Raw genomic sequence first — 27,903 nt, 5'->3', positions numbered from 1 at the left:
ACACACACACACACACACACACACACACACACACACACTCACGCGTGCTCACTCCGACGAGTGCTGGAATCACAAACATAGCGACACAGAAAGGGGGTAGCGCATGACGCCAGCTACCTAATGCCGTTGTCTCTTTTTCTCTCTCTCAGACACAGACACACTCCCCCTCTTTCTCACATCAGCTCACGCCTCTCAGACACACGGTAGCACCGGAGCCAGGAAGCCGGACAGCGCTGGACATATCATTCATATGGGGAAAAGATCAGAAGGAAAGGATTTACTATCTCCATCCCTCACCCTCTAAGGACCTTATCCTCTTTTCCCTCCTTGTGTCTTTAAGCCTCTCCTGATCTCATTTTTTCTACAATCCCTCTGTTTTTTTTCTTTTTAACACAGTTCTATCCTTCTCACAATTCAATGCCGGGCTGAAGGGAATCAGAAAAGGACTGTTGCTATTCAGAAAGAAGGATTATTCGTAAATTGTTTCTTTGATCGGGATCTTGAATGTATGGATTGCCTGAACTGAAGGGAGTGACAGTTTTTCTTTTGATGCTTTGTCCTGCGAGAGATTTTTGATCTTATGTTTCTTATATATTATTTTTGGATGGATGGCTGATGGCAGAAAGCTGTAACGCTGGTGCCGCCTGAGATATTTGGTCAAAAGGTAAGTCCACTGGGGGTGTCAGTTTTATTTTCCTCACTCGCACAGTCATGAGCCAACACACCTGCTCCTCATCCCAGTTTAGGACTGGAATTAAAAGTGCACCATGCGATACATCACATAAAATCATGGGCGGACAGTCAAAAGTTCTTTTTTTAGTGGCGAAAGAAAAAAAAAAGCCATTTCTGTTGTGACTATTAGTGGATGATGAAAATGTCAGCTCGTTGGCAGTTTGAAGATCGACACATACACAAAATGCACATTTTGTGTATGTCCAATGTTTGGACTGGGATTCGAAGGCAAAGCTTGGAGGATGGACAGTGAGAGAAATACTTATCTATTTCTTACAACATGACATTATCGATTTGGTGCTATTTGCCATTCTTTCAGGCAACTTGGTCTCCCAGAAACGACTTGCATCCTTGTTCAAAAACTCCCTATGAGGAGTCTTTTGGGATGAAGACCAGCTACAGTAGGTCTGACACAACCCAGGTGTCTCTGGCATATGTATAGCTAACATAAATATGCCAAATATGCCAGGGGTACCAACTGCAACTCCTACTCAGCCCAGCCCGCAAAGTGAAACTCAAACCTATTGACCAAGGAAGTTACTTAAACTTCAATTTGGAACCACTTTACACTCATTTCATATATATATATATATATATATTTGCCTTGTTTTTAAAATTTAGAAATTTTTGAAATTATGAAATCAAAATTGCTGCACATCACTGGAATAAAAACCAATAAACCCAGTACAAACACAATAGATGTAAATAAATAAATAAAAGATTTAGAGTGATTGGTTCATTAGTGATGCTTTTATCTAATAAACAGCTAATAGAGTGCAATCATCTTCCTGTAATCTTATCGTTCCTTACTTTTTGAATTTACTTTTTCTGACCTTCACTCTATCTTATGGAATTAATTTGGTTGAAACTCCTGACTGGTTCTATAAAAGGGTGTTGATTCTCAGTGTGAAGTCACTGGGTAGCGTGTTGCTGTTTTTACCTGCTGCATGACACCTTGTCAACTCCAACACAGTTTTAGAAGGTGGGACGTGAGATTAACTCGCTACAGCTGCAGTGTGATTATATGATGATGTAGCGAGTGTGAGGCCTCGTCAGCCTAATGCCCCCGAGGGCTTTTGTTCTTCTCTGCATTGTCTGACTGTCAGGAAACATAAATGCATTTTGACAACGTTCTCCAGAAAACAATTATGATCACTAAATGATTACGTGATTAGAGCAGGAATTTGGCACATCTAATATGCAGCAAGGCTGATTGATTCAGAGAAACCATCCATTAAATGTTTGGAACTGATTTCGCAATTATCTTCTTTCAACCTGATACCAAAACTCACACATGTCCAAACCACCACATTTGACTGGTTGATGTTCAAGAGAGTGCATAAACTAATCTTGCAGCTAATATTGTTAATAGAGTAGGTATGATTTACAAAAAATACCAGGACAGAATAGTTAATTAAAATAACTGTCAGCTGCCAAATCCAACTGACTCTGATGCCATTCAAGTAAGTGACCATCTCTAAATCTGAGGCGTGCTCTGTCTAATCAGGGTTGAAGGACAGCAGCCTGAAAGATATTTCAATTTGCCTCCAGTCAGAGGTTTTCAAAATTTCAACATCCACAAAAAGATATAAAACATCTTAAAGTGAGTCTGTGCAGCGGGCAGACCTGCTCTGCTGGCCGACCAAACTCAGTTGATGCTAGTATTTTTGAACATGTATGCGGCATGTGCCTTTGCCTTTGCCGAGCTACTGACCCGTGCTTAGGTATATTTGCGTGCGCATGTTCTGTTGCCCGACTCTCTTCCTGCTGCTAAAAAGGACATTAAAAATTGATTTGGGGAGCTTGGCTGGATCTCTCTTCCTTTGTAAGCAACCTGCACTGTTACACAAACACAAACATTGAAGGAACAGTCCTCAAATCAACCCTAGGTCTATAACTAGATGGTAATGAGTGTAAGCCTTCATTGGAGACCAAAATGGCCAATAATGAAGCAGTTTTGAGGTAAAATATATGTTTGCAACATAATAACTGTTAACATTAGCCCACAGGCCAAGTAGCGACGTCAGAGCTAGCTGCTATTTAAAGCTTCTGACAAGACTCAAAAGTGCCATTTCACATAAGTGATAGCATGGAGGGCTCTTACAGATGAACTAAGGATACTCTAACTTTGGATCTGTATAAAAAGAATATTAAAAATGAGTGTTTGTGCAGGAATGCCTTTCCCGTCAGCTGCTATGTTGTCATAATTTTGTGAAAATCAGCTATCATGTACAGCACTGTCATTAGATGTTAAAGGAGGAGAGTTCCTCCTCCTTGAATCACCACTTTGTTGTGGAGGAGGGTTTGTGTGCCCAAGTGATCTAAGGACCGATATAATGTTGAGGGAAAATGCCCATGGTAGGATCTCCCGAGGCAAACTGCTCCTACGGGGACGGGCCAGACTAAGAGCGATATATTTGGACTGAGAGGAAGAAGTTAAATCAGGGAGCACAGGGTACTGAGGTCCCACTGGGTGCCAGACCTGGGGGTCGGGGAGAGTGTGTGTTGGGGGGGTTATTCACGAGCGCCTTCAAAGGGAGGCTGGACTCTTCCTTAGAAACAGGGTGAGAAGTTCCACAAACAAACACGTATGGGTTTTGACGCCTGTTTGTCTGTTGATTTCCTTAGCGAAGAAATGATTAATGGGCTTATTGGCTTTGTATTAATTAGACTAATTTGGAATTAGTTGAACTGCATTGTTGAAGTGCTTTGAAATTACATTTGTTGTGATTTGGCGCTATATGAATATAGTTGAATTGAAAGGAATTTTTTCTGTGTAAGCATGTGCGTTTATATGTTGGAAAAGGAAGCTTTGTGAATTAATTTAACAATTTATTTTAAATGCAAGGCTCCCACACATGTCTCCACACATTAAATGACATTTTCTGTATTCAGGCGCCTTTTGAGTTGAATGCAAAATTAGGCAGAATTCCAGATCTATTGATTAAAAATATTAGTCAGGCCACAAAGGCTTGTCAGAATAACCATTAAGCTGTGAAATATTAGCTTTAGTGATTTGCCAAAGATGTGCCCAATTAAGTATCAGGTCACACACACAGCTGTTTGTACATGCAAACTTCTTTGTGGCTAGGTAGTCCTGCTGTGGATGCCTCTGATGTAGGGAGGGACTGATTTATTGGTTTATTTATTGGTTGTATTGCACAGGGTCAATCTTCTAAAAGCAGTGAGTAATTGCAATACTCTGTTACGCATTATAAGTGATGAGATAAGAAAGTGTACACCCAAGGTGACATAAATACAAATTAATCAAACGATATCAAGAGACTGTTAAGATACAGAGTTGTGATACAATAAAAACTATTGTTTGTGTTCTTTGGGCACGTTTAGACAAAGAAACTATCATATCAATGATCAATGAACCAAGCTAATCAATCACAGTCGGTTTCCTTTATTCATCTCAGCCCCAAGGTGAGTGGTTACATTTTGAAGGAAATGCATGTTGATACCCTGCAGGTTATACTTGCATCTGCACTGCAGAGTGAAATAAATATAATGACAACATAGAAGGTAAAAAGCAAATGAAAGAAGAGATGAGGGAGGTGTTATTTGATTCCCCGATATGCACGGCTACTCTGAGCACGTAGATGTTGGCCAACCCCATGTGTGCAGGTCAAATTGTTTAAAAAAAGAAGTCTGAGAATAGACTGACAGCAAAGCTCAACACTACATCATCCATTAACATGATGGAACTAATAGGCAAACAGGGACTCGTGGCTGCTGAGGTGACCTTCTGCAACCTGTTCTCACTTCTACCTCGTCTCCTGTGGACGACTGTTGAGTATAGCTTCAGTTTTAAAACACAGGAAACCCCTTCAGCATCATTTATTAACGTGAATGTTTTCTTTCAACAGCCTTCAGTAGGAGCCCTTAAATCTTTAAAACAGATGGACAAATGTTTTGTGGGGGCGATCTCACTGTCTCAACACAAATCACCACAGTAGTCCATTAAAGAGAAGAAACTTTGCTCTGTAAAGGGATGTTTTTCATTCCAAAATTATTTTTTTATAAACCAGGGCCCTGTGCTTTCATAAAAAACTCAAATAGGGCACCTCCGTGGGATGAAATATGAAGCCCAGGTATCACATATCAGTTTGTGCTGTGTTGGGAAAGGGAATGTTTTGTCTAATACCTCCATAAATCATAGAACAACGCTTAGGACAATTTTCCACATCTAATGAAAGAATGTTATTTCTTATGTTCAAAGTATTATTGATACCATTTTCTTTTCATCTACTCTCACAGCAAGGTTATTGAGATTTGAATGAGATGCAAACGATCAAATCCTCATTGACCTCATGTCATGCTTTTTGATCAATATGAACATTTATAAAATTAAATGTGGGAATTTTTTCACCTAATTGACGTGTCGTTAGCCATTTATTTTCGTGCTCTACATGATTTAACAAACAAAACACCCAAAAAGCCGTCAATCAATTGATAAATGACCATCCTGAACATCAAAGCAGTGCCCAGAATTTGCAAATAACCAACTTGATCAGCAAATTATTTAACTTAATGAACAGTTACAACTACGGTAACAAGAATGCGCGTCTATAACACAGCATTTGTGCGTTAATACCAGCAACGCTCTTACATAACACATGCATAGTGTCTAATAAACAGAAATATCAGCGTATGGACTGGAATCACTGGACTATAAACCAAACCTGGTTTATAGAATTTGTTTCTTTAGTAACCCTACCTTTTGTTTTGATAACCCTGTCGGGGCCAAAAGATCACCTATAGCAAAGGTGTACTTGATTAAACACCCTCCTATAACAATAATGATAATAATAAAAACATGTCACCATGCACAGTGAAGATGGAAACATGTTTCAGTTTTGAAGCTCAACAGTTCCTTGAGTTTCTCCCATTTCTCATTAACGCTGCAGAATTTTTCAAATGAAGCTCATGTGCTTATCTAGAAAGAAAAACTTAAATTTCCCAGTGGAGCCTGGCTTAGCTGACTTTAATCACATGCAGGGAATCCATGTGTGGAAGATCATGTGCCACTGTGCCTTTGTCAAGGATCTCTCGTCGACAAAGGACTCGCATGGAAAAACAGAAAGAGCGTGAGAGAGGAGTGGGAAAAGAGTGCTGAATGTTGATGAGCAAAAGTAAAAAAGAAAGGATGGAAAAAAGCTGTTTAGAGGAAGGGAGTAAGCATATTACAAAAAGAAAAATTAGACAAGTATTTAATATATTGCTCAGTGTTTCACAGGTACAAACAAGCAACAAGCAGCCTTAATGAGGCAAACATGCTATAAGATTCAAAAACTTTGGACATAAGGATCTTAATGTCCTCCTTGTTTGAACGCTGCACAAAATTAGTTGGGATTTCCCGCCTCGTCTTCATTTTCCTTTCTATCCTTTCACTATTGTGTCTTTTCTACACCTCTTCTTGCTCTCACTTCCCCTCCTCCCTATCCCCCTCTCCTCCCCTATCCCAGATTTCCATGTTTAACCGGCTGTAAATAACTTGCTGACACTCCCAGCAGATTGATGACTGTTACTGCTGGAAGTGACTGCGGTTACCGTCTGCAAGCATGCTTGACAGTTTGCATAGAAACTTGAACGTACACCAACCTCCTGTCCGCCCTCATCAATCACTCAGCATTAGGGCTCTTATTTGTTTTCATCCACTCACTATCAAGTTTTCTTCCTTTATGTACGTGTTTACAGTGGTGAGACAGGTGGAGATTTACATAATCACTGCACGTGCATGAGGGAAGGGAACAGACATGTGCACTTGTCTCCAGTCAAGTTAATGTCAAAATGAGCAGAAAGGAAAAAGCCCCGTTTCCGGGGCTCTCCATGTAAACAGCTGGCTGCTAAGCCACAGTTTAATCTGATTAGTGCATAATTTCACACACTGCTGATTAGATGTTGATGATACTTCAGGAAAAGGCACATTTTGCAGCAGCACTCCAATATTTCCAGAAATTACACTGATTGGCCCAGTAGGTGAGAGTGGATGGGCGAGACAATCTGCATCATGTGGTACCCGGAGTATTGACAAACCACCTTCGGTAATAATTCTGCATTCGTAAAACCTTTTTCAGTGACAGTGATTTCATCAATTCAATTGAAAAGGGGCCTATTTTTTATTTTTTAGTAAATCCAACACATGACTTTTAATTTTCCTGTAGATTCTTCAACAATTCAGCAAGGATTGTGGGAGTCACCATCTTTTTTCCACTATATCACATATTTATATGTGTCTGTGTGTATTTACACGCACATTCATCTTTGGTCTTCTTCCCATTTTGTTTTTTCACCTTCCACACCTGGTTGTATTTGACAGTTTCTCCATTTTTCTTTTTTTGTTACACCTTCTCTCTGTTACTCCCCCTTCCATCTTGCCGCCTGCCAGACAGCAGCAGTAGGAGGTCTGTCTGTTTTAAAGGCAAACTGATTGTGTGAACTACCAAAGACGTGCACATCTATTATTTATGCCTATGAACTACTGGAGGGGCTGTTTGCGAAGCTCTCGTGCACATCCATATATGAGCACAAAGGAAAGGAAGAGTGCAGACAACACTAACAAAACTGGAACTGGACTTCTAATGCATGCAAGCTTACGAGCATCCACATAAACAGACACACGATTCAGCTGCTTTTGCCGTCACTGCTGCGGCTGTGCGTATGCATGTGTGCACGGGGGAGGGGGCATGCAGAAAATCTGTGCGATAAAAATGAATGAACAAATTAGGATTTGGCCCGGATTAGATTAAGTGTTTGACACACTTCTCTTTCTCTCTCTGTTTAGGTGATTTGCTATAATTTTACACAGCCGCCACCCGAGTGGAGGCCGCAGGCATGACAGCTTGACCCCATCTTTGCCCCGGCCCTCCGACAGAGGAAGGGTTCAAAGCTGTGTCATGCCCCCTCACACCCACCTCCCTGGGGGCATGGGTCTGCCCCCTGCCAGCAGGATCTACGTGGCCCCACCTGGTGAGTCCAAACAATGAAATAACGGAAAGAAGCAAATATATTGCTCCATTTGCACCAATTTCTTAGTACACTTAAGGGGGGGGGGGGTTATCAGGCTGTTTAACCTTTCATCCTAGTAACTTTACAATCCCATATACCTTCATTGTTTACCATTTTCATTTCTGCTTTGTCTTCTTTTTCCCCCCATTCTGTAACTCATTGGGCTTCATGATAACTTTTAGTCAAGAAACAGTCCCTGCCTGTGTGTTTCTGTCTTGGCTGTCCCATAATCCTCCTTGTGTGTGTTAAAGTTCACGCACTAAGCTGCTGAACTTAACTTAACCTTTCCAGCTTCCTCTCTTTAGATCATTATCTCTGTCTCTCTATCATTAATGCTATAAGATATGGAAATGTGGAAATCATGACACGAGACCATGCGTGTCTGTTTCACGGACTCAGAGCTGTCAGAGCTGGTTATCCCTTACCTCACCCCATTTCTCTTCCCCCTTTTCACCTGTTATTGCTGTCCCTTTTATTTCTTTCATTGCTGTCTGCTTTGCTCCCCCCCCTCCCCATTTTGTTGCAATTTCGTAGATTGCCATACTCTCTTTTCCTGTTTCAAACCAATAAGCAGACAGAGTACAAACAAAAATCTATCAAAGGTTGGGTGGCATAGCAACTGAGAGAACACCTGTGTGCGTGTGTGTTGTGGATTAGATGGTGAAGAGGATGAATTCGGCTCTTGCTGAGATTGCTGCGAATTCTTCAACGTATAAGCAAACATTTTTTTTCTTTCAGTTGTTTTACATTTAATTTTATGCAAGTACATAATTTACAAACTCATCCTCAGGGTGCTCTCTGTAGAAAAATGATTATCTGTACAATCATACTAAAATAGATAAATAAAGGAATAACAAAAATAAGAAAATCAGGGAGGTGTCTGGCAACCCCCCCACAAACTAGTGTGCAACCACTTGATGACAGGGCAACGCTATCCATCAGAACCTCCGCCCACCCAAACAGATCCTGTAAGTCAATACACACCGTAGACCTCCCTGTGAGTTTCTCAGTCTCCATCTCAACCCATTCAAGCACTTCCCTTCTCTTTCACCTGTCCTCTGCTTTATCTTGACCCTCACTTGCAACTCCATATTAAATTCTGATTATTTTAATTCCATCCTGCCTCCACCTGCTCTTTGCTGCATTTCTTAGATGAAACCTTTTCATGGCTTTCAGGAATTGCAATTCATCTGTCATTAAAAACACTCCCATGAATCAACCCGATGACAATCAACTTCTTAGCGATATATATATATATATATATATATATATATATATATATATATATATATATATATATATATATATATATATATATATATATATATATAGTTTTGTAAGAGTTTCTCATTATTTCTCATTTTGATGGGTTATCTCAGCTATGCAGCCTTCAAAACGAAATTCCCCAGTGAAAAGGAAAATAAGGGCACTTAATTATCAAAACAAGGTAGACTCAAGGGACAGCCTGAATAATTCAAGAGACAAGAAAAAAAAACAGTATTTATTTTTTCACTGTGTGTTTCTCTTAAATGGCTATTAATGGCCATTAGGCAAGCACATGAGTGTAAAGAGATGTCAAGGGATCAAAAACTGAATAAAAGCTGGATAAATTATTAAAATTGTATTAGTCACCACAAAAAAATGCCACACAGCTTCAAAAATCAGCCACCCAAAAAGGGGAGGTGAGGTACAGAAAGTGTGAGTGACAGGAAGAAAAAAAACCTGTGAGGAGTGTGCAGGAGGAGGAGGAGAGATGTGAGATGTAAGTGATGCAGTTCAAGGGAGAGTGAGAGAAGTGAAAAAAGATGAGAGGAGGGAGGAGAGGTGAGAGAGGAGAACAGAGGGGTCTATGAGCGACACAGAGACCATATGGTGCCTCTAGGCCTTCACGATCCCAGCAGACTGTCTTATCTAACACACACACACACCACAAGTACACATTTGCACGCATAGCAAAGTATGAATCCATTCCTATTCACAGAGTGAAACGCACGGCGTGTGTTTGTTTGTACACCTTGTTGCAGCTACAAAGCCTAATAACTCGCAGCATAGCTTCCAATAAAAAAAGCGTCACACAGAGAAAGTGACACAGAAGAGCAAAAGCGGCGCGGATATGGCTTTTTATATTACAGACCCTGGTTTACTTTTTGGTTTGGAAAGCAGCCATATAATGACATAACATTATGCCTGCAGTACAGCTGTAATACACTTCAGTGAGTAAGGGAGTAGGAGAAGTTGGGATTAGAGCCAGGACAACAGATATGTCTCTTCTAAATTGACTGCCATCAAAGCGAGTAAACTGGCAATAAAAAAGACGAGTCATTTCTGGGCCACCTGCAGCAGATATCCGGTGGATGAAATGAGAAAGAAGCAGGTGGTATTTTCTTTGAGGGGGCGGGCCAACAAGCGAGTTGTTTGAGTGTTAATGTACGCCGCTTTCAGCTGAATTTCCAGTTCTGGTTAATGTCAAACTGGACCCCCTGATCTCTTTATCCCCATTTCCTGTCTAAATACAGGGAAAGCTTAAAAATCATGTTGTTTTTTTTTACAAAAAAAGGTTTAATTGCAAAAAAAAAATTTTCAGGATGGCGAGGGTGGAGTAGCAAACCAGATTGTTAGTAGCTAGTGGCAGTTTTTGGCATTAATCCACAGCCGCTTGACACTTTTTCTGCCCCGCATTAGCTTCGGAGGGGAGCCTGATCCTTCCTCCAAGTGTTATATGACACTGAGTTACGTAAAAATGAAACCTCGTTGGGCAACCGGCCAAAGTGTCTGGCAAATTAAAATATGTTGTCCATAACTATTCATGATACTTCCTCCAGGAAACACAAATAGAGTACAAATAGTCTGAGTAGAGGTGATATTAAAAAAAGAATATTGGAAATATTACCCTTTTTCCTCCAAAAATGATCTTGTTATTCAAGTAAAAGTCGACCCCTGCGTGGACCTCATCACTAACCTACAAGTAATATAAAACTGGTGTCTCTGGTGCAACAAGTAATTGCAAATTATAAGTGATCTTTAACAACACATGTAAGAATTTATGCATGCAAAAATATATCAAATCATGTTATTAGGTATGAAACCTAACAATTTTTGCTGGAGTTTCATAAATGAAGTAGAAAATAATATGTACCAGGCTGAAATTTCCTTATTAACAGAAATCTAAATGACATGAGATGACTTACTATCAAATTCTAAATGACAGAACATTTATTTATATAACTTATCAGGGACAGGAACCAGTTTCTGTTGCTTGAAAAATTACATTTAAAATGACAATAAATGAAAGAATTGTAAAATGCATGTCAACGCTCCCTTTCTACTGCAAAAATCATGACATCTTCTACAAAAAAAGATATTAACTGTTAACATCGATGCACAAATTGAAATAAATGTGGCAGTTGTTACAATTATCTTGGAAAAAAAGCCAGTTTAAATAAAACTATTAAATTCTACATGGTTGAGGGCTGTTCAACAGATGGTAACTACGGTCGCTTATATTGCTCATAACAAAGACAAGGCAGAGCAGTAATACATTTTGCAAAAAACATTATAAATTGAATTTAAATTATGTTTCTTTTATATGCAAATGATTCTGCTGTCTGCCAGAGAAGCTCCCTGGGTGTGGTTTTGTTCTTGGTAATCAAAGAATGAAAAGAAACATTAATTGTGGTGATTTTTATGTAGATTTCCACTGCAGAGGTGACCATAAAAAACATCTCCAGAGGAGCATGATGCACATAGCGCTTTACAGCCGCGCTGGCAGACACAAGTCTCACCTTTCATTTTCTTTCCACCGTGTACTGTGTGAGGGTAGAGCACACATGACCCACGCCAGTCCTTGGTACTGGCCCATTTTCAGAGGACATAGCCAGGGATAAATCTGGATAATCCTCTGGACAAAAAACAGCCCCACTCCATTTTAGCACTTGCTTAATGATTCAGATTTTTTATTACACATAGAAGGAGTACAGTATAGATCCAACTTGAGGCTTATAAATTCCCTCCAGACATATATCCATCCTTCAGATTGACTCCAAAAATGGAGTTCAGCGCACGCAGCAAAACGAAAGAGCCATTTAAAAACTAAACATAAACCAGAGCGGTATTAAAACCCAGGCACAACATCTCTTATAAATAAAGTGCGTGTGAGCATTTTTGGCTTAATAAAGTCTGCCCATCCATTCTGTTTGAAGAACAAGTGGGCAGCAACCTGTCGGAAAGCGAAGCAGAATTTATTCTAGTCCAGCCGCATCACTGCGAGTATGACATCAAAAGTCAATCTTCATTCATTTTCTCTCCAAACTCTGAATGTGTTTCATTTTGGACTAAAGCCCTGTGGAATGGTCCCTGCAAAGCACTGCAACATCCATCAAAGAAACAGCATAACCGTGAAATATGAAGCAGCTTCACTGGAGGTGCTGAAATGCTATTAAATCAGTTTTTACTGATAATTTGCGCCCCATCCCTGCATTCCCTTTCCGTCCCTATCTCTCTCCAGTATCTTACCTGCCAGTCAAGCTAATTAATAGTCACAACCACACCAAAAACAATGTCATTGCATGTCACAGACTCCCGAAGGCCATACTGTTGTGTGAGTGACTACAAATTGATACAAATAGCGTGATTTAGAAAGGACGATGAGGCTACACATTACCCACTCACTGCTTGAACTCAGAATAATGACACCGTCTCGCAGATGCAGGATTCATCACAGGAGTAATGGACAGAGAGACAAGAAGGATTACAGTGGGGAGAATAAAAAATGGCAATGACAGAAGGACTACAGCAAGCAAAGAGAGGAAAAGAGGAGAAGACAAAAATAGGTAATTCAAGGTAATCCCACTAGGAAAAGAGGTAGAAATGCCGTATAAAAATCAAGCTTTTGGAGAAATGCTCTCTTCCCTCCTCATCACACTGTCAGCAGGAGCACAGCCTGAGTCCCTACACCCCGTCGCCGCTTATCTTCAAGTCCTACACATTTCCCAGTGTGAGTTTGTGTGTCAGAGAGTGTATGTACGACCATGACTTCCTCTCATGACCCGCACACGGGTAAACGATTGTATGCGTCTGCACTCAAGAACTCAGGTGGAAAGGTTCTGTGTGCAAAAGAAGAAAAGGGGTTGCAGAAATGTGCGTTAAATGACAAGATTTGATGCAAATCACAAACTTCTCTCACTTATGCCTCCTCTCTGCGTTTTATATCATGGTTGCTATGGTAACAATATGTCAATGAGGACATAATGAAGCGCCACCGATGGGCCCTTGAGAACGAGGTGTATGTTTGAATGTTAACTCATACATACACATGGCACATGCTTTTCTATGTTCTTGTTTCTAAGACTGGGAGATATTTACTGTGACTGTATGCATATAGATTTCTCAAACACACACTCATGCTGGCTATTTTCTAACTGCTAAATAGTCTTGGGTCACGGGGGGATCTGACATGTAACAACTTCACAAAACACTGCAGCTGCAGAAAAAAGGCTTGTCTTGAGATACAGATGGATGATTTAATATCCTATTTGACAAATCTTTAGCTAACCAGATCCTTTTTAACTACTGAACAACATGTCCTGTTTATTATAATGAAATATATGTAATTCAATAACATATTTCAATAATGTACCATCTTTGTTGCAACAAATCAAAGCACTTGCTGATCCTGAAAAATGCCAACAAAGATTATAATAGTTTATAAATCATGCTTTTTCCACGGATATTTCTGTGGCTCAACAAAACAACACAAAGGAAAACCGCAGAAACTTGTTTGATTAATCAAAAATAATTTAAAATCGACTCGTACGGGTGCGGTATGGCACAGGCGACGCCTCTGACACGGGGAGTCACTGCAAAAGCAGCAGAATAGATCTGGGTCAGACTCAGAGCATGATGTAAAACATTGAAGAGGTAAAAGAAAAATACAGGCTGACGACTCTTTTGCGTTGAAAGCAGCTGGTCAACGTCGTAACCAGATAGCAGTGAGTCTGTCGCTTGCACGGAAAACAGCTTGGGCCCTGGTAACATGCAACGAGGCTCGGTAATAGAACTGCTTGTGGTCATGACCTCACAGCTGGATCCAGTGTCACCCAGGCCCCTAGATATAAACTTACAGACAGACGATGCCCTGGAGGTGTCAGACGGTATTGTCCTGGAGATGACATGACAAATATCGCTCATTTGAAGGACAATAAGGGTCATGGGATCCTACAAATGTGCCTGATTGAGTACAGATTTCATCAGAGAGAACCCACTCTAGTTATCTGTAGTGTGTTGGCATGAAATCCTGATCTTTCATTCCTTTAGAGATAGATAAACTAAACAGAGCAGTTAATCTCTCAACAGCCAGGCCACACACACACACGCACGCACACACACGCACACGCACACACACGCACGCACGCACGCACGCACGCACGCACGCACGCACGCACGCACACACACACACACACACACACATAAATAATGCAAATAATGCAAAACCTCAGTGATAATTACCATCCCTGCTGAAAAATTAGCTAATATGGAACTAATGAGCTGCTTGAACAACGTAAAACACAAACATTAAGTCAATGAAGGTCTTTACATTTTAAAACTTAGCCTGTTAGAAATGTAGAAAGATCTGTGGCAATTAAAGCAGTTAAGTGAAACTGGAAAAAAAAAAGTCAGGTGGCCTTTGATGATACACTTAAAGATGTGGTTAAGTTACCGAGATGGACGAGTGCAAGTGACATGCTTTATCTCCTAATCCACCTACATTCTATCAAGACTTAATTTCATCATTGTATCATTACACAGTAGAAAAACAGTTTGAATGACATTAATTTGTCGAAATTTAATCCTTTTACTGTTCATTAACCGGTAAAAATTGAGCCTGATGGTCGCAAGACATTCTTTTAAATATTGTAAAAATTATCTGAAATGGGATGGCTAGAATTTGGTCATTCGCTCCAATTTAGGTCAAACCCAGCCAATTACTGATTAGGCTTGGTTTGCTGTCTGTGTAAAACTTTAATGATCACTTCTGACACCTAGACGTGGGTGTCAAAAGTCTGATGAGCAACACTGCTCCAAGAGTTGCCCCAGAAATCTCGCTTCAATCAAACAGAAACATCTTGTCACATTTGAACCCATCGTTGAGAGGGTGCACTCGCCTGAAATGTGAGCAGTTTTATGGCATGTGTTTGGGAATTCTTATGAAAGATTCAGTGTGACGCCTGTTTGGACTGATTGAAACTGTACAGAGACGCTTAAATTTATTTGGAATGAAACCCTCCTGTCTTCTTCCGGCTGTGGCAGAACATCTTCACCCTGGTTTTTTCTATGTGGAGTGCTACATCCAGGAGAATTCAGAGCAGCTAAAATAAGCCAAAACACAACAACCAGCTCTTCCATGAGAGCAGCTAAAACCACTCATAAATGTTGGAAGATCTGCCACGGCACAGGAAGCGAGGGTGGTACAGGCTGAGGGGGAGTTATATTGTACGGTAATAGAGGGAGTGGAGAAGACCGGAGGTAAAAAGAGGAAGGAAAACAGAAAAATAAGCACTATATTTTTCCCTCTCCAGCTTATACTACTCTTTATTACTGCCAAACTCTCTTCTGAAGAATTCTAACTACCTGGCTGCACAGGACGCTTCAGGGGACTTGAAAATCTCTCCTTTTCACTCAATTATGGAGTTAATTTTTTACCAGAGATTAGGATTATACTCTGGAAAGGACAGAAAGGATCACACGCTGGCATTTCTTACAAGCCTGCAGCGTTGACTTCTGAACCGTTTTAGATCAGACTGTAGAATAGATCAGCCTGCCGGTCGGAGCAGGTCACGATGGAACCGACAGGAGTCTGTCAGAAGGGAAGAGGATACTTCTGGACTGCTGTATTTACACATATTCAGGATTAAAAGGTAAAGGTATTAAGGTATATTAGCGCTCCAAATTAGGTTTAAACAGACACATGTGTAAATGTTTTTTCAAGGAAAATGAAAACATCTGCTGAGGTTTGAATGAAACGCCTGTCACAACATCGCATGAATACTGTGCTAAAGCACTTTTGTCATTCACGTCTTTAAGCATCAGTACTCAGCAGCTGGGTTCAGGGGGTGGAGTTACTTTAAAAATCAGGCTTCCAGTTTTATGCTACCCACCTCTGGGTAAAGATGTCTGCAAATCTGAACTAAACAAAATACTTCCAGAGTCAGAAACAAAAGGAAAGGGTTTTCATACATTCCCTTTAAATTAAAATCACTTTATCGTTAGATTCGGTGGAAACAAGATAACTGTGCAGTTCTGGGATAACTTTGATCATGATTTAATATCATTATCCAAGTTAACCTTTAATATTTTGAGGAACAGGCTTATTCACTTTTGTTGTTTATTTTGAAATACCGTGCACCGCCCCTGTCTGTCTGAGTCAACTTCATGACAAAATTATTCTACACTCACCTTAAGAGGGATTTTTCTTGTCTTTCGTTGGACTTGTGTGAATTACTTATGTACAGTTTATGGGTTATTTGCAGTAGATGGTGCTTTTATTTTTTTCAAAATAATGATGCGATAAGAAGAACAAATGTTTACCATTTAAACAAATTCAAACTTTGAAGATTTTGTGTTGCTAATTGTCACAACATGCACAGTGGGAAAAAGCCTCCAAATGAATAACATGCTAAAGTGGTGGTTTGTTATAATCCACTGCATTGCATTCAAACCATTAAGGCATTTTAAATATTTAAGAATTCCGCCTTAAAAGAATATTCTAAATGAGGTAAACAGCTTTAATCTATGTTTTAATCTACAGTAATATATCAGGTGTGCTTCAGGTTATGAGAAATACACAACCTCACCAACAGACTCCAGGCATTTTCAAGATATTTTGACATATTTCAGTACAGAAAAGAACAGTAAATGCTGAAATCTTTGCTCCAGCTTCATTTTAATGCCTCTGTGCACCCTGCATGCTGACTTACTGTCACACTCTCAGTTCTTACCGCTATCACTGTTGCCCGATTGCACAAAAATGCAAACCATATTGTATAAAGATAAGCTACACATAAAAATGTTACACCTGGTAAGGGCTTCAATACTAAAAAACTTCAATATTTGCTTTTATCAGCATTGAGATCCAGAGGCCCTGAGGAAAGTCACTTTAGAAGAATATCCCTTTCATTAAGCTATCACTCATATCTCCTGATCCCAGACTGCCCAGTAAAGGTCTATTTCACAGCGTTTCATCATATCAGAGCCACATGGCCAATTAATCTGGTGAAAGGAAATAGCATCCTGCTTATGAGAGAGAAATGAGAAATAGTAATAATAAGAAACGAAGAAACAGAGTGAGAAAATACAAAATACATGAAGCAGGGCGATAAAAGGCATTCACACATTGAGAAGTAGATGCTATAAATATGCACATGATGCAAGTGAGGAAATCTGCTTGCGAAGCTTCATTAGAAAGTTAAAAGTACTGCGTCTGTGTCTGCAAATTAGACCAAGTAGTTTTCATAACATAATACTTTGTGGTGACTTAAATAGACGCATAGTCGCACAGCCATATTCCCACAAACACACATACAGACAGATAAAGACACAAGTTGTGCTGATAAGCCATTGGATGGAAACAAAGTCAGCCAGTGTAACGAGACACCGAGGGAACAGAGAGCTCTGCTGAGAGACTTGAAGTGAAATAGAATGAGAGAGATAAAGAGAGTCTGATTGGAGAAAGAGAGAAGTGAGGACAGGGATGGTTAGATGCAAGTATGTACAGATAAAGAAACAAATAAAAAAAAAAAAGAATGAATATTAAGACTTGGAATTTTATAAGTGAATAAACATAGAAAAAGGTGGAAAGAGCAAAACACAAAACCCAGCAGGAATAATGATAAGACAGATATAATCAGACAAAGAAACAGAGATAATGAGATGAAATGATGAAACAACTGCAGCCTGCAGGAAACCAATGACAGGATGATAAAAAGGATTTCCCCTGTGAGTATGCTGTGAGATGCACACAAACTTGTGCAGTAAGAAAAAAACACATTTGTGCTTTTGTATTAAAAAGATTACTTTTTATTTGTGCTGACTGGTGCACACACACACATGGTAAATGCAGCACATAGGCTAAGCCGTGTTTGTTTCTGATGGCTGTACTCTCTTTATGTTTGCATGGTTTTCAGTCCCCCCCTTGCATACACAAAAGCAACATTTTTATAAAAACAGCGATTAATCAGATGTTTCCTTCATGCACAAAATTGTAGAAATGACCATTTTCTGTATAATGCTCACATTTAAATGATGTATAAAACTGCTTCAGGCTACAAGGTGCCGTATCAGAGCTGAGATGTTTTCTCAGTCTCGCTATGGTTTCTCTCCCTTTTCCCTGCTTAAAAATATATGGTTATCCTTGCATCCTTTATCCAACTTTACATGCCTCTGGGACAGTTGATTATTTATTTTAACACAAACCGGTAGGATGGAGGACTGTTTTACAAATGTTAGTCATAATAAGAATCATGGTCACACATCTAACTGACTTTCCATGATGTCTTTAGTTGTCATCATTGAAATAATATGTCATAGAAAAAACTAAATAACTGTGTTTTTCCCTTCCAGTCTTCCTCTGTGTCCTCTGCCTGCTGGCGGCGCTGCTGCCGCCGGCCTCCTCCTGCCCTCCTCCCTGTCTCTGCTCCTCAGACGAGCGTGTGGTGGACTGTGGGGGCCGCGGCCTCTCCTCTCTGCCTCCCCTGCACCTCCTGCCTCCAGGGAGCCGCTCCCTCCTGCTGGCCAACAACAAACTCGCCTCACTGGGAGCCTCCGCCTTCGCTAACCTCTCCTCTCTGGAGGTCTGCAGCGTTTTTTTTGGCTTCATATTGAAATGCGTTATGGGCTGCTGTTACGTTGCAGTGCTTTCTGCAGTGCACACTGACATTTCCCCAGGACAAGCGCTTGGTAACTCTAATATTGAGCAAACTGCAGACAAACTTTGCTCTCACGCTGAGAAGTTATGAGAACATGACATTTACGAGTTTTGCAGAGCAACCCACCTCAGGCACTCTGTGAGATGAGCTTAACTCATATCACATATTATATCTCCCTCGAATAGAACCTCATATACAATATCGGACTATTTTTTGCTTCGAAAGATCCAATCTCTCAACTGCTCATTATTCAGCACATCTGATACAGACAGAGTCAATTATTTGAAACACACATTGAAAAAACCGCTAGCTACTGTAAATAGAAATGCCAGCTTTTAGTGTGAAATGTGCATTATCCCATTGATTTAAGACCGTTTGAAACCCCTGCCTATTAATCCTTGCACTTCAAAACCATTCAATAAAAAAAATAAAATAAATAGAGGTTTCTAAAAACTGAAATGTTGTCTAATGATTGGTGGTAAAAAATCAAATTCCCTTCCTCACAGAGATTGATTAGCTGGAAACAAAGTTTGAAAAGTTAATACTTCTGTCTGATTTCAGTCAAGTCGAACCGACCAGTCAGGGCAGCTTGTCGGGATGGTGCCTCCGCAGCTGCCGTTTTGCATAGAAACACAGTTATGCAGAATTTTCTTTTTCTTTTTTTATGTTAATTTCAAAACACGTCTAAAATATGAGTGTGTGCAACTGAAAATGTGAACTTTGTGTGCACGTCAGGAGCTGGACCTGTCCAATAACTACCTGGACAACTTACCAGCTGGATTATTTAAAGAAATGTCCAACTTGACAAAACTGACTCTGCACAACAACTCGTTGACGGTTATGGACAGAGACCTGTTCCAGGTTAGTACTGGGAATGGGAGAAGTGAATTGTATATTCAATAAGGGGGGAAATGTCATAACACTATTACTATTACATTACACGTAAGAACAAGATTAGTGGATATACTGACACAAGTGGGCTTCATTTCAGGGGATAAATGAGTTAAAAACTATTTTCTCAACTTATTTTATCACAACAAACACGGTTGGTGAGGGACAAGCTTGTGTCGAATTTAAAATGATTCAAAACGATGACTACAGCAGCCGTAACTCGTGACAGCAGAGAGAAAAGTCTGTGGGTTTCATGGAAAGCGTCCAAGACCTGGTTTTGGTGTTTCCACAGGGTTTGGGTAGTCTTCAGAGTCTAGATCTTTCACTGAATGGTCTGTCCACAGTTCCGATTGGGCTACTGGACGAGCTGCAGAGGCTCAGGTACCAGAACACACTCTCACACTGACACGCAGTGCCAGCGGAAGCTAGGATATTTAGAGCACCAGTGCAAAATTATTATTTTTTTTTCTTCCAGTGTCATCTTCATGTAGGGCTGCACGATTCTGGACAAAATGAGAATCACGATTTTTTTGCTTAGAATTGAGATCACGATTCTCTCACGATTTTTTTCCAATATAAAATTTATTGCACTTATTACTTTAACTTTGCAACAGCTGAACAAAAATATATTAACAATAAACATCTCTTGTCTTCTTTACACAAACCTTTGAATAATTTAAACAATAATAACAATTTTGAACAATATTTGTTCCTCCCTGAGTTGAACACCCTTTCAGAAAGGGGACTTGTAACAGATCCTGTAGTTCTGAGGCAACAAATTATTCCTCTGGCTGGGATGAACCCCCCATTGCCTTTTGCTGCTATTAAGAAGCTGCCGATACAAAAGGTAAACGTTACAAAAAATATGATGGTGCCTGTTAAAAGACTGGCATCAACTTTGTAACAGCTGACATTGAACATAAAAACAATAAACATAAAAAAAATAAATAAATACAAAATTTAAATCGTCGTCATTTGGAAATGAGATTGCGTTCAAGCATGAATCGAGATCGCGATTTTTTAACGATTAATCGTGCAGCCCTATCTTCATGGGTCAAAAAATTTGTTAAAACATGAGCTTGTCATGTTGATATGATTCTACTAACTATTGTTCATTATTTTATCCATCCAAGGTGGCTGTCACTAGCAGGTAACAGGCTTCACGGTTTGGAGCGGGCAGCGTTTGAGCCGCTGGCCAACCTGCAACACCTGGAACTGGGACACAACCCTTGGGAATGCGACTGCAACCTCCGTGACTTCAAACACTGGATGGAGTGGCTGCTGTACCGAGGTGGATGTTAAACTTGTGATACAAGGACTCTCTCGCTTCGCTTGATTTGAAATAAGTCGAGGGAGGAGTGGGGAAAGGACGGGCTAAAGCTTGAAAGTGCTAGAGACAGAAGTGGCAAGGTGTTGCGCTTGCTTGGGCTTTTAGGGTTAATGTAACTGCTCTGTCGCCGATGCCGCGCTCATTTCTCGTTGTCTACGTGATGTATGTGCACGCGTCTGTAGGCTGTTAGCACATCAGATGAGCACACAAAAGCTCCCTACTTTCTCCTCATGTGTAAAAAATCCACAATCCCGTCAGCGCTCAGGGCCTCAGCTGTCCCGCTAATGAAGCATCTCCTCTTTTTTTGCCATCTATTTCCCTCTCTTCTGCTTTGCTGAGCTTTCCTCTCGCTCAGTTCTGTGCTCCTCAGAAGGAGACTGACGCACGGTAGACGTGATCATTTAATAACCATCAGAGCAGCTGAGAAAATTACACGGAGGGATTTCATACTTGGAGATGAAATCAAGACAGTGGGTCTTTGAAATGGCAGATCCTGCTCAACGATCCACTTTTCTTTTCCATGTCACGGTTTTCTTTTCCCTTTCTTTGAGAACAAAGATGTTGACTGAATTGTGAAAGGCTTATTGACGACAGCCTGTATTGACTTCTGTCTGATTCAAATCAATCCATGCATACACAGCTGTAACACGTGGAGATATTTGGAGAGAGGAATCTCAATGATAAATACCTCCCAAACCCTGAGATTTATCTTAATGTTTTTGTTATTTAACCTATTTGGAGACACGGATCAACGGCTTTCTAGCGTGCGACCTTGAGGCGGACACTGATGATAAAGCCCTCAACCTCGCGCCGCCTGTGGGAACTGGTGACTCAGATATTTCTGTTTTCCACATACACTCGAACTGGGATGAAGTTAGTCATGTCATCACATGAATTATACAAGGGCTTAGCTGAAGATATGTCCAACTTAGTGTGGATAACACAGCAAAGTGTGTGTGTGAGTGTGTGTGTGTGTGTTTGTTTGCTCAATGATGTATGACTCATGCTAGTGTTGGCACAACTACCTCCTTTCCTTGTGTTTTCCTCTCTTTCATTTAATTGATAGTACTTTACTGGCACAACGTGTTTTATAAATGACCTCTCGACTCTCCTTTAGGAGGCAAGGTGGACGCGGTGGAGTGCACGCTACCAAAAGATCTGCGTGGGAGAGACATCCGTGGCGTTCCAGTGGAAATGTTTAACTACTGCCTCCAACTTGAAGATGAGAATGGCGGAGGAGGCGGTGAGGGTAGTCGCTCTGCACAAGGAGGCGTTCCTCCATGCAGCAGGAGTGCTCTTAACCCCAGTGGGACCACGCCGGTCTCTGACAACAGTGGTAGCACCGGCGATGACTCCTCTCCAAGCGCCGCCGCCGGCGGAGGAGGCGGAGGAGGGGAGGACTGCGTCCGCGCCCGCTACCGCCCCGTGAGCGTGCGCCGCGCCATCGGCACGGTGGTGATTGCTGGCGTGGTGTGCGGCATCGTTTGCATCATGATGGTGGCTGCCGCCGCTTACGGCTGCATCTACGCTTCTCTGATGGCCAAGTACCAGCGAGAGCTGAAGAAGAGGCAGCCGCTGATGGGAGACGGGGAGGCCGACGGGGAGGACAGAGAGGAAAAACAGATCTCGTCTGTGGCCTGAGAGAGGGCTGGGGTGTGCGAGGGTTGGCACAAAGTCATAGGGTGAAGGTTGATGGGGATGAATATTAAAAGGGCTCAAAGAGGAGAGAGATGAAAGAGCTTGTTTTATACTCACAAACAGTTATAGTGTCTCTCCCTCTGACTCTCAAACCAACACCTCTCCCACTTTTTGTCTTCCTTTCTTCAGCCCTTTTCTATTTTTAACTTCCTCCATTTCTGTCTCTCTCTCTTTAAGATGTCCACACACACACACACACACACGCACACGCACACACACACACACGCACACGCACACACACACACACACACACACACTCACACACACACACACACACACACACACACACACACACACACACACACACACACACACACACACACACACACATCTTATCTGCTTCCTCATTTTCTCCTCTATTTGGACCCTCTGCAGTATTTGTAAGCAGTCGTCCCTCCAAATTGCCTACCAGCCACCTACTGTTGCTGAATTTATCATCAAATTGGCAGGGAGAAAAAAAATTTGGGACTCTCTGTGGAATGAAACATGTCATTTAATCTTTTACAGAACATCGCATGGTGTATGGTCACACAGTATTGTATACCAGTACAGAAAACGCAGGGATTCATTGCATATATGGTGTTGATTGGGTCAAAGTACACGCTAACTAATAGGCTTTGTGCCTTCTCTCTGATTCTCAACCTCTCCAAGGCCCTTTGAAAAGAATTGAAAACAGGAGCAGAAACCTCTGGCCTACTCCTCTGGACTACTCCTACTCTGGCCTACCCGGGTTTTCTCAGAAAATGACTGATGTGGACACATTTTTTGGGAATGATTGAACTTAATGGAAGATAATTAAGTGTTAGAGAAGCAATGTGTGCAATCAAGACCACTCTATTGCTTTGCCACTGAAAGACCATGATAGATAAATGTTGATGAAGAAATCAAAGCCACAAGTTGCACTGGAAATCACTGGGATCGACCAAATAAGACCATTTCAAATTCATGACGTATGAAGGACAGATCTCACTTATTTTCTGGATTTTCTTAGGCCTGAGATAAAGATCCTCCTGCAGGAGCTGCGCTGAAGATTCAACGATGAACTCCGCAATTATCGCAGTAGGAAACATTGCATTTAACTTTCCGTTTACTTTTTGTGTCTTTTTCAGAAAAAAACACATTTGATGCTCATGAAGTGACTATACTTCTGGATAAAAAGTTTTGACACACCTGCTTGGACAGAAAGGACGCCCTCCAGGTGAAGGTTTGATAAGATGGCATGAAAAAAAACACTCCAGAGACCACCATTTCTGGCAAGGACTACAAAAAAACTCATACAAGGACTACAAATGTCTGGCTCCTGCACTTTATTCTCCAATCAAATCCCCTCTTGCCTTTCTGTCACTCCTTCTTTTCTTCTTTTCCTTTCTAAGACAGACTAATTGCAGAGAGGAATCATAGAAAAAGGGGGATCAAACAAAAACGCTGCTATTTTACCCCTTTATCCTCCTTATGCTTTTACCTCTATCCATTTTTTCCGATCCAACGCTATAAGTGGAACGTTTTTCACACTCCACCTCCATACTTTCCTTGCATCCATCCCTTCACCAAAAGTATTGCTGCCCTTTTGTTTTCTTGAAAAAGTCAGCAATATGCAATGGAAAAACGTGGTCACCGGTTATCTGAGAAGAACACAGTTGAATCTGCTAAAATAGATAGGTATAAAAGTGGATAGTCTGTCTGCTTCACATAATGTTTTCATTAGCATTTTGATTTTTGCCTCAAAACATTTATGTGGACTTTAACATGTTACAGTGTTCAGAAATTGATTACTGTATTTTAAGTGACTTAAATACCATTCATTGCATATTGCTCATCGGGAGTAAAACTACAGTTTTCCATGTACGATTGGCTTGAAATGAACTTATATTAATAGTGTGTTAACTTCTACCTTGCAGATACATATTATCAAGCTAGTCTACTATTATGTGTTGACCCAGAGATCCAAAATGTTTTGGTGTAACCGTTTATGGTTTTTCTGTATGAATTCATGGCATACGGTATGTCTTTTGTTGTGTCAATGGCTTCTATGTTTTGTTTTAGATTTAAATATCTCTGTAATGTTGACCTGTTATGTCTATTTAACTGTGTTCAGTAGTTGGTAAAGTTTCTGTAAGAAGCATAGACAGAGTTTAGCCTGTGTGAAGGGGTCTGATATTTCCTCATTGCTGAGTATAACGTAGAGCTCCACAACTGACAGATAACCTCTAAGTGAAATGTTTATAGTACCAGATATGTTTCTCATGGAACGTTTATCAAGTGTCACGAATGATTTCCATGCGGTTTTTGTATTTTGAGTGTCAATGACATGCAAATAGATATATGGAAAGAAATTACATTCAAAATTAGCCTTAAGAAACATGCTATTTATTCATAATGCAATGAGATCACCTTGAAATCTCCTTTGAATTAAGACAAACTTAGAAAAAGTCCTTGAACATGACTTGCAGGTTCTGCCTCTAAAACCCTTCTCTGCAGAAGATACCGCCGCGGGGCAGATTTGGTAACCATGGAACAATGTTGGAGTGACAGTGGACGACACTGATTATAAACTGTTCCAGCTCGAGCTCAAATGTTTCCACTCATTCATTGTGGACTGATGTTGACATTATAACATTTTAAGCATTGGCAGAAGTTAAAGGAACCTCATGGCATGGCGCGAGTTTCAGTAAAAAATTATATATATATATATATATATATATATATATATATAATTCTTTACAGTGAATAGATTATACTTTAAGATGTCAGACCTGAATAAGTAGGAAAAAACTCAAAGTTAATATCTTCAGTAAACAAATGCATAATTTTGACCATTAAATATCTATTTTAGCTGTAGAAACATACTACAAATCCCATATTGATAGTGTGGTAATAGTAATATTACTATTACAAAATATCACATCGATTAAGTGAATGACAATTTGATTTTTGCCAATTTTATAGTTTGATTTTGATTAAATTAAGGAATTAGTGAGCGATATGAAACAATACATGTATATTGAGTAAATGCAATCACTTCCATTCAGATCAAATCACTGCATTTAACTAAAAAAACATTTCACTTTTTTATTTTTTGGATTTATTTAAACATAAAAAACCATCTGTAATTTTAATAAAAAATATATAATAAAAGGACTCGTGACAACATGTATTGATGAGGATTATGCGTACTGATGTTGGATCGATATATTATTTTTATTAATCAATGCATCAACCCATCTGTATCAATGCAGATCAACAGATCGTCACACTCCTGGTGGGATTTATATCAAAATCATGTTTCACAAAAGCTCATCTTACAGTCCAGAACTGGCCGAGTCTGTGATCCAACTTAAGCCTAGTCAATCGTGCAACAACGCACCGTAATAATGTAAAAGCAAGTGAAAGCAAGTTTCAGGTCTTTGTGGCTGACCTGATGTTAGTAACAAGTATAACACCGAGACTCCAAGCCAGTGCCTGAATGAAAGCATCAGCTAAATTCTGTCTATGAATCTAGAAATATTGCTTTCTCACGACCGGCCTGCAGGTCTTGTAATGTCGGTAGCAGAGTATCTTGGCTGGCTCAGTCCTCTTCCTATAGCGTGTGTGTAAAGAATAATAAAACTATCGTTTGTTACATACAAAACGGCAGCAGCAGCCATGACGATGGAGGGCCTTTACATTTGCACAGTCCAGAGACATGTGGTGAGTTGTGTTATTATGATCATTATACGATGATGGCAGTGAAGCATTTCCTGGTTAATATGCATTGATTTGAATAAAAACATATCACATCTGTGTCAACTTTATATCCAGAGCAATGACAAAGCCAGAAAGCCTGATACTTATTACTCAAACTTGTACATAACGATGAATATTGGAAAATAAAGTAGGAAAAGGGAAAGCTTTCTTCCAAATTAGAGAAAGACCAACCTCAATACAATGGCCTTTTTCTGAACAAGTAAAGGTCAGAAAATATAATATGTAAGATATCTGAGCAGAGGCTGAGGTTTAATACATACAGACTGTATAAATGGGAGTACAAAAGAGTCACGATAGCGGCCCCTCTTTTTGCTGTGTCCTATTCACTACCTCCTCTCACCTCTATATTTTTCATCTTCTTGCTCCCTTCTTTCCACTCTCACTTATCTTGTCTCAATTTATCTTCCTGTCGCCTTCCCTCCCATCATCTTTTTTGTCTTTTCACCTTCCTCTCTCTTATTTTTGCCCTACTTATCCTTTGCTCCATCTGATCCACTGACTCTTTTTCACTTCTACCCATCTTTTCTGCTCTTCCCTTTATTGTCTAGTCATGTCTGAAAAAATAAATCCATCCATCCATCCTTTATTATTTTCACACGCTGTCATTCTATTTATATTTCCCTCGTTTGCTTCTCTACTTTACATTTACATAGGCCTACAGCCTGTCATTTGTGCAACAGAGATATGTTAATCTGTAGCTGAGCCTGAGACCGGTGTAAACACAGTGGCTTTGTACACTGTGGACTGATTTTGGACCAGCTTCTGACATGTGAAATCCCCGGAATTCATCAAAAGAAGTTTAATTAAATCTGCCACCAAAATAGCCCGGACGTTTAAGCACTAATGCACTTAAAAGCTGATGATCCGGTGTTGAGGGAAATACTGACACCCTGCGGCCATAAAGAGAATCACAGCCCTTTTAGTCAGTTTGGATCATGTGGATGTTAACTTTTAAATTCACTGAAGAAAAATAATATAATATCACATGTGAAACTGGGATTACCCCAAAAATTAGACCAATGGCTTCCTCAAAAATCAGAAAGTTAAAATATTATTTGCTACGCACAGTAGAGCAATACACATATATAGTAGTTATATATGTCATAACCTGGTATTCTAAGGAACAATAAAGGAAAGCTACTTTTTCACAGCAGCTATTTTTAGTACACCCATTTTTGTGTGTACATTCTAAAAAAAACATTGCATGGATACATCATACCAAATGTGGATGGAGAGTGTGTATCTCCCTCAACCAGGCAGCTTCTAAATATTTGATGGCCTCATGTTCCAGAGGAGAGAGTCACTCTCTACGAGAAAGCCTCTTTTGTCAAAAGCAGTAAGAAACAGAGGTAGAGGGGATGTTAAGAGGGAGGAACAAGAGGGAGGACAACGGTAGAAGGAGGAAAAGAAGATGTGGGAAAGTGAAGGAATGATAGCTTAGCAGGGAAGAGGCAAAGAAAACAGAGATGTGAGGCCTTAATAGTGCAGAGAAGGTTGTCAAAGGGTTACATTTGTGTAAGTGTCGCCATGTAAGGGACCAAGTGTATAAATCACACTTCAGCTGATAGAAAAGTT

At 40.2% G+C, this 27,903-nt stretch overlaps 2 protein-coding genes across 7 annotated transcripts in view; one reads left to right on the top strand and one right to left on the bottom strand.

Moving 5' to 3' along the window:
• Positions 1 to 27,903, bottom strand: part of cacna2d4a (calcium channel, voltage-dependent, alpha 2/delta subunit 4a) — an 83,567-nt gene that overhangs the window by 27,197 nt on the left and 28,467 nt on the right. The window lies entirely within an intron of this gene.
• lrtm2a (leucine-rich repeats and transmembrane domains 2a) lies at positions 44 to 26,837 on the top strand. Its single transcript, XM_061715022.1, has 7 exons — positions 44 to 664; positions 7,523 to 7,707; positions 18,361 to 18,590; positions 19,401 to 19,526; positions 19,849 to 19,937; positions 20,690 to 20,847; positions 22,004 to 26,837. The coding sequence occupies exons 2-7, from the start codon at positions 7,635 to 7,637 to the stop codon at positions 22,525 to 22,527; spliced, it is 1,200 nt and encodes a 399-aa protein (XP_061571006.1). The 5' UTR covers positions 44 to 664; positions 7,523 to 7,634; the 3' UTR covers positions 22,528 to 26,837.

The sequence above is a fragment of the Cololabis saira genome, chromosome 23, assembly GCF_033807715.1.
Source record: "Cololabis saira isolate AMF1-May2022 chromosome 23, fColSai1.1, whole genome shotgun sequence".
NCBI classification, from domain to species: Eukaryota; Metazoa; Chordata; class Actinopteri; order Beloniformes; family Belonidae; genus Cololabis; species Cololabis saira.
This window is presented reverse-complemented; position numbering and strand designations above follow the sequence as displayed.

What these genes read in the sequence shown, in the direction of transcription:
- lrtm2a (XM_061715022.1), top strand. Translation starts at nt 7,635, where the DNA reads ATGCCCCCTCACACCCACCTCCCTGGGGGCATGGGTCTGCCCCCTGCC. An exon ending in GACGAGCTGCAGAGGCTCAG is followed by an intron (nt 19,938 to 20,689) that starts GTACCAGAACAC and finishes TATCCATCCAAG; the next exon opens with GTGGCTGTCACTAGCAGGTA. An exon ending in GGAGTGGCTGCTGTACCGAG is followed by an intron (nt 20,848 to 22,003) that starts GTGGATGTTAAA and finishes ACTCTCCTTTAG; the next exon opens with GAGGCAAGGTGGACGCGGTG.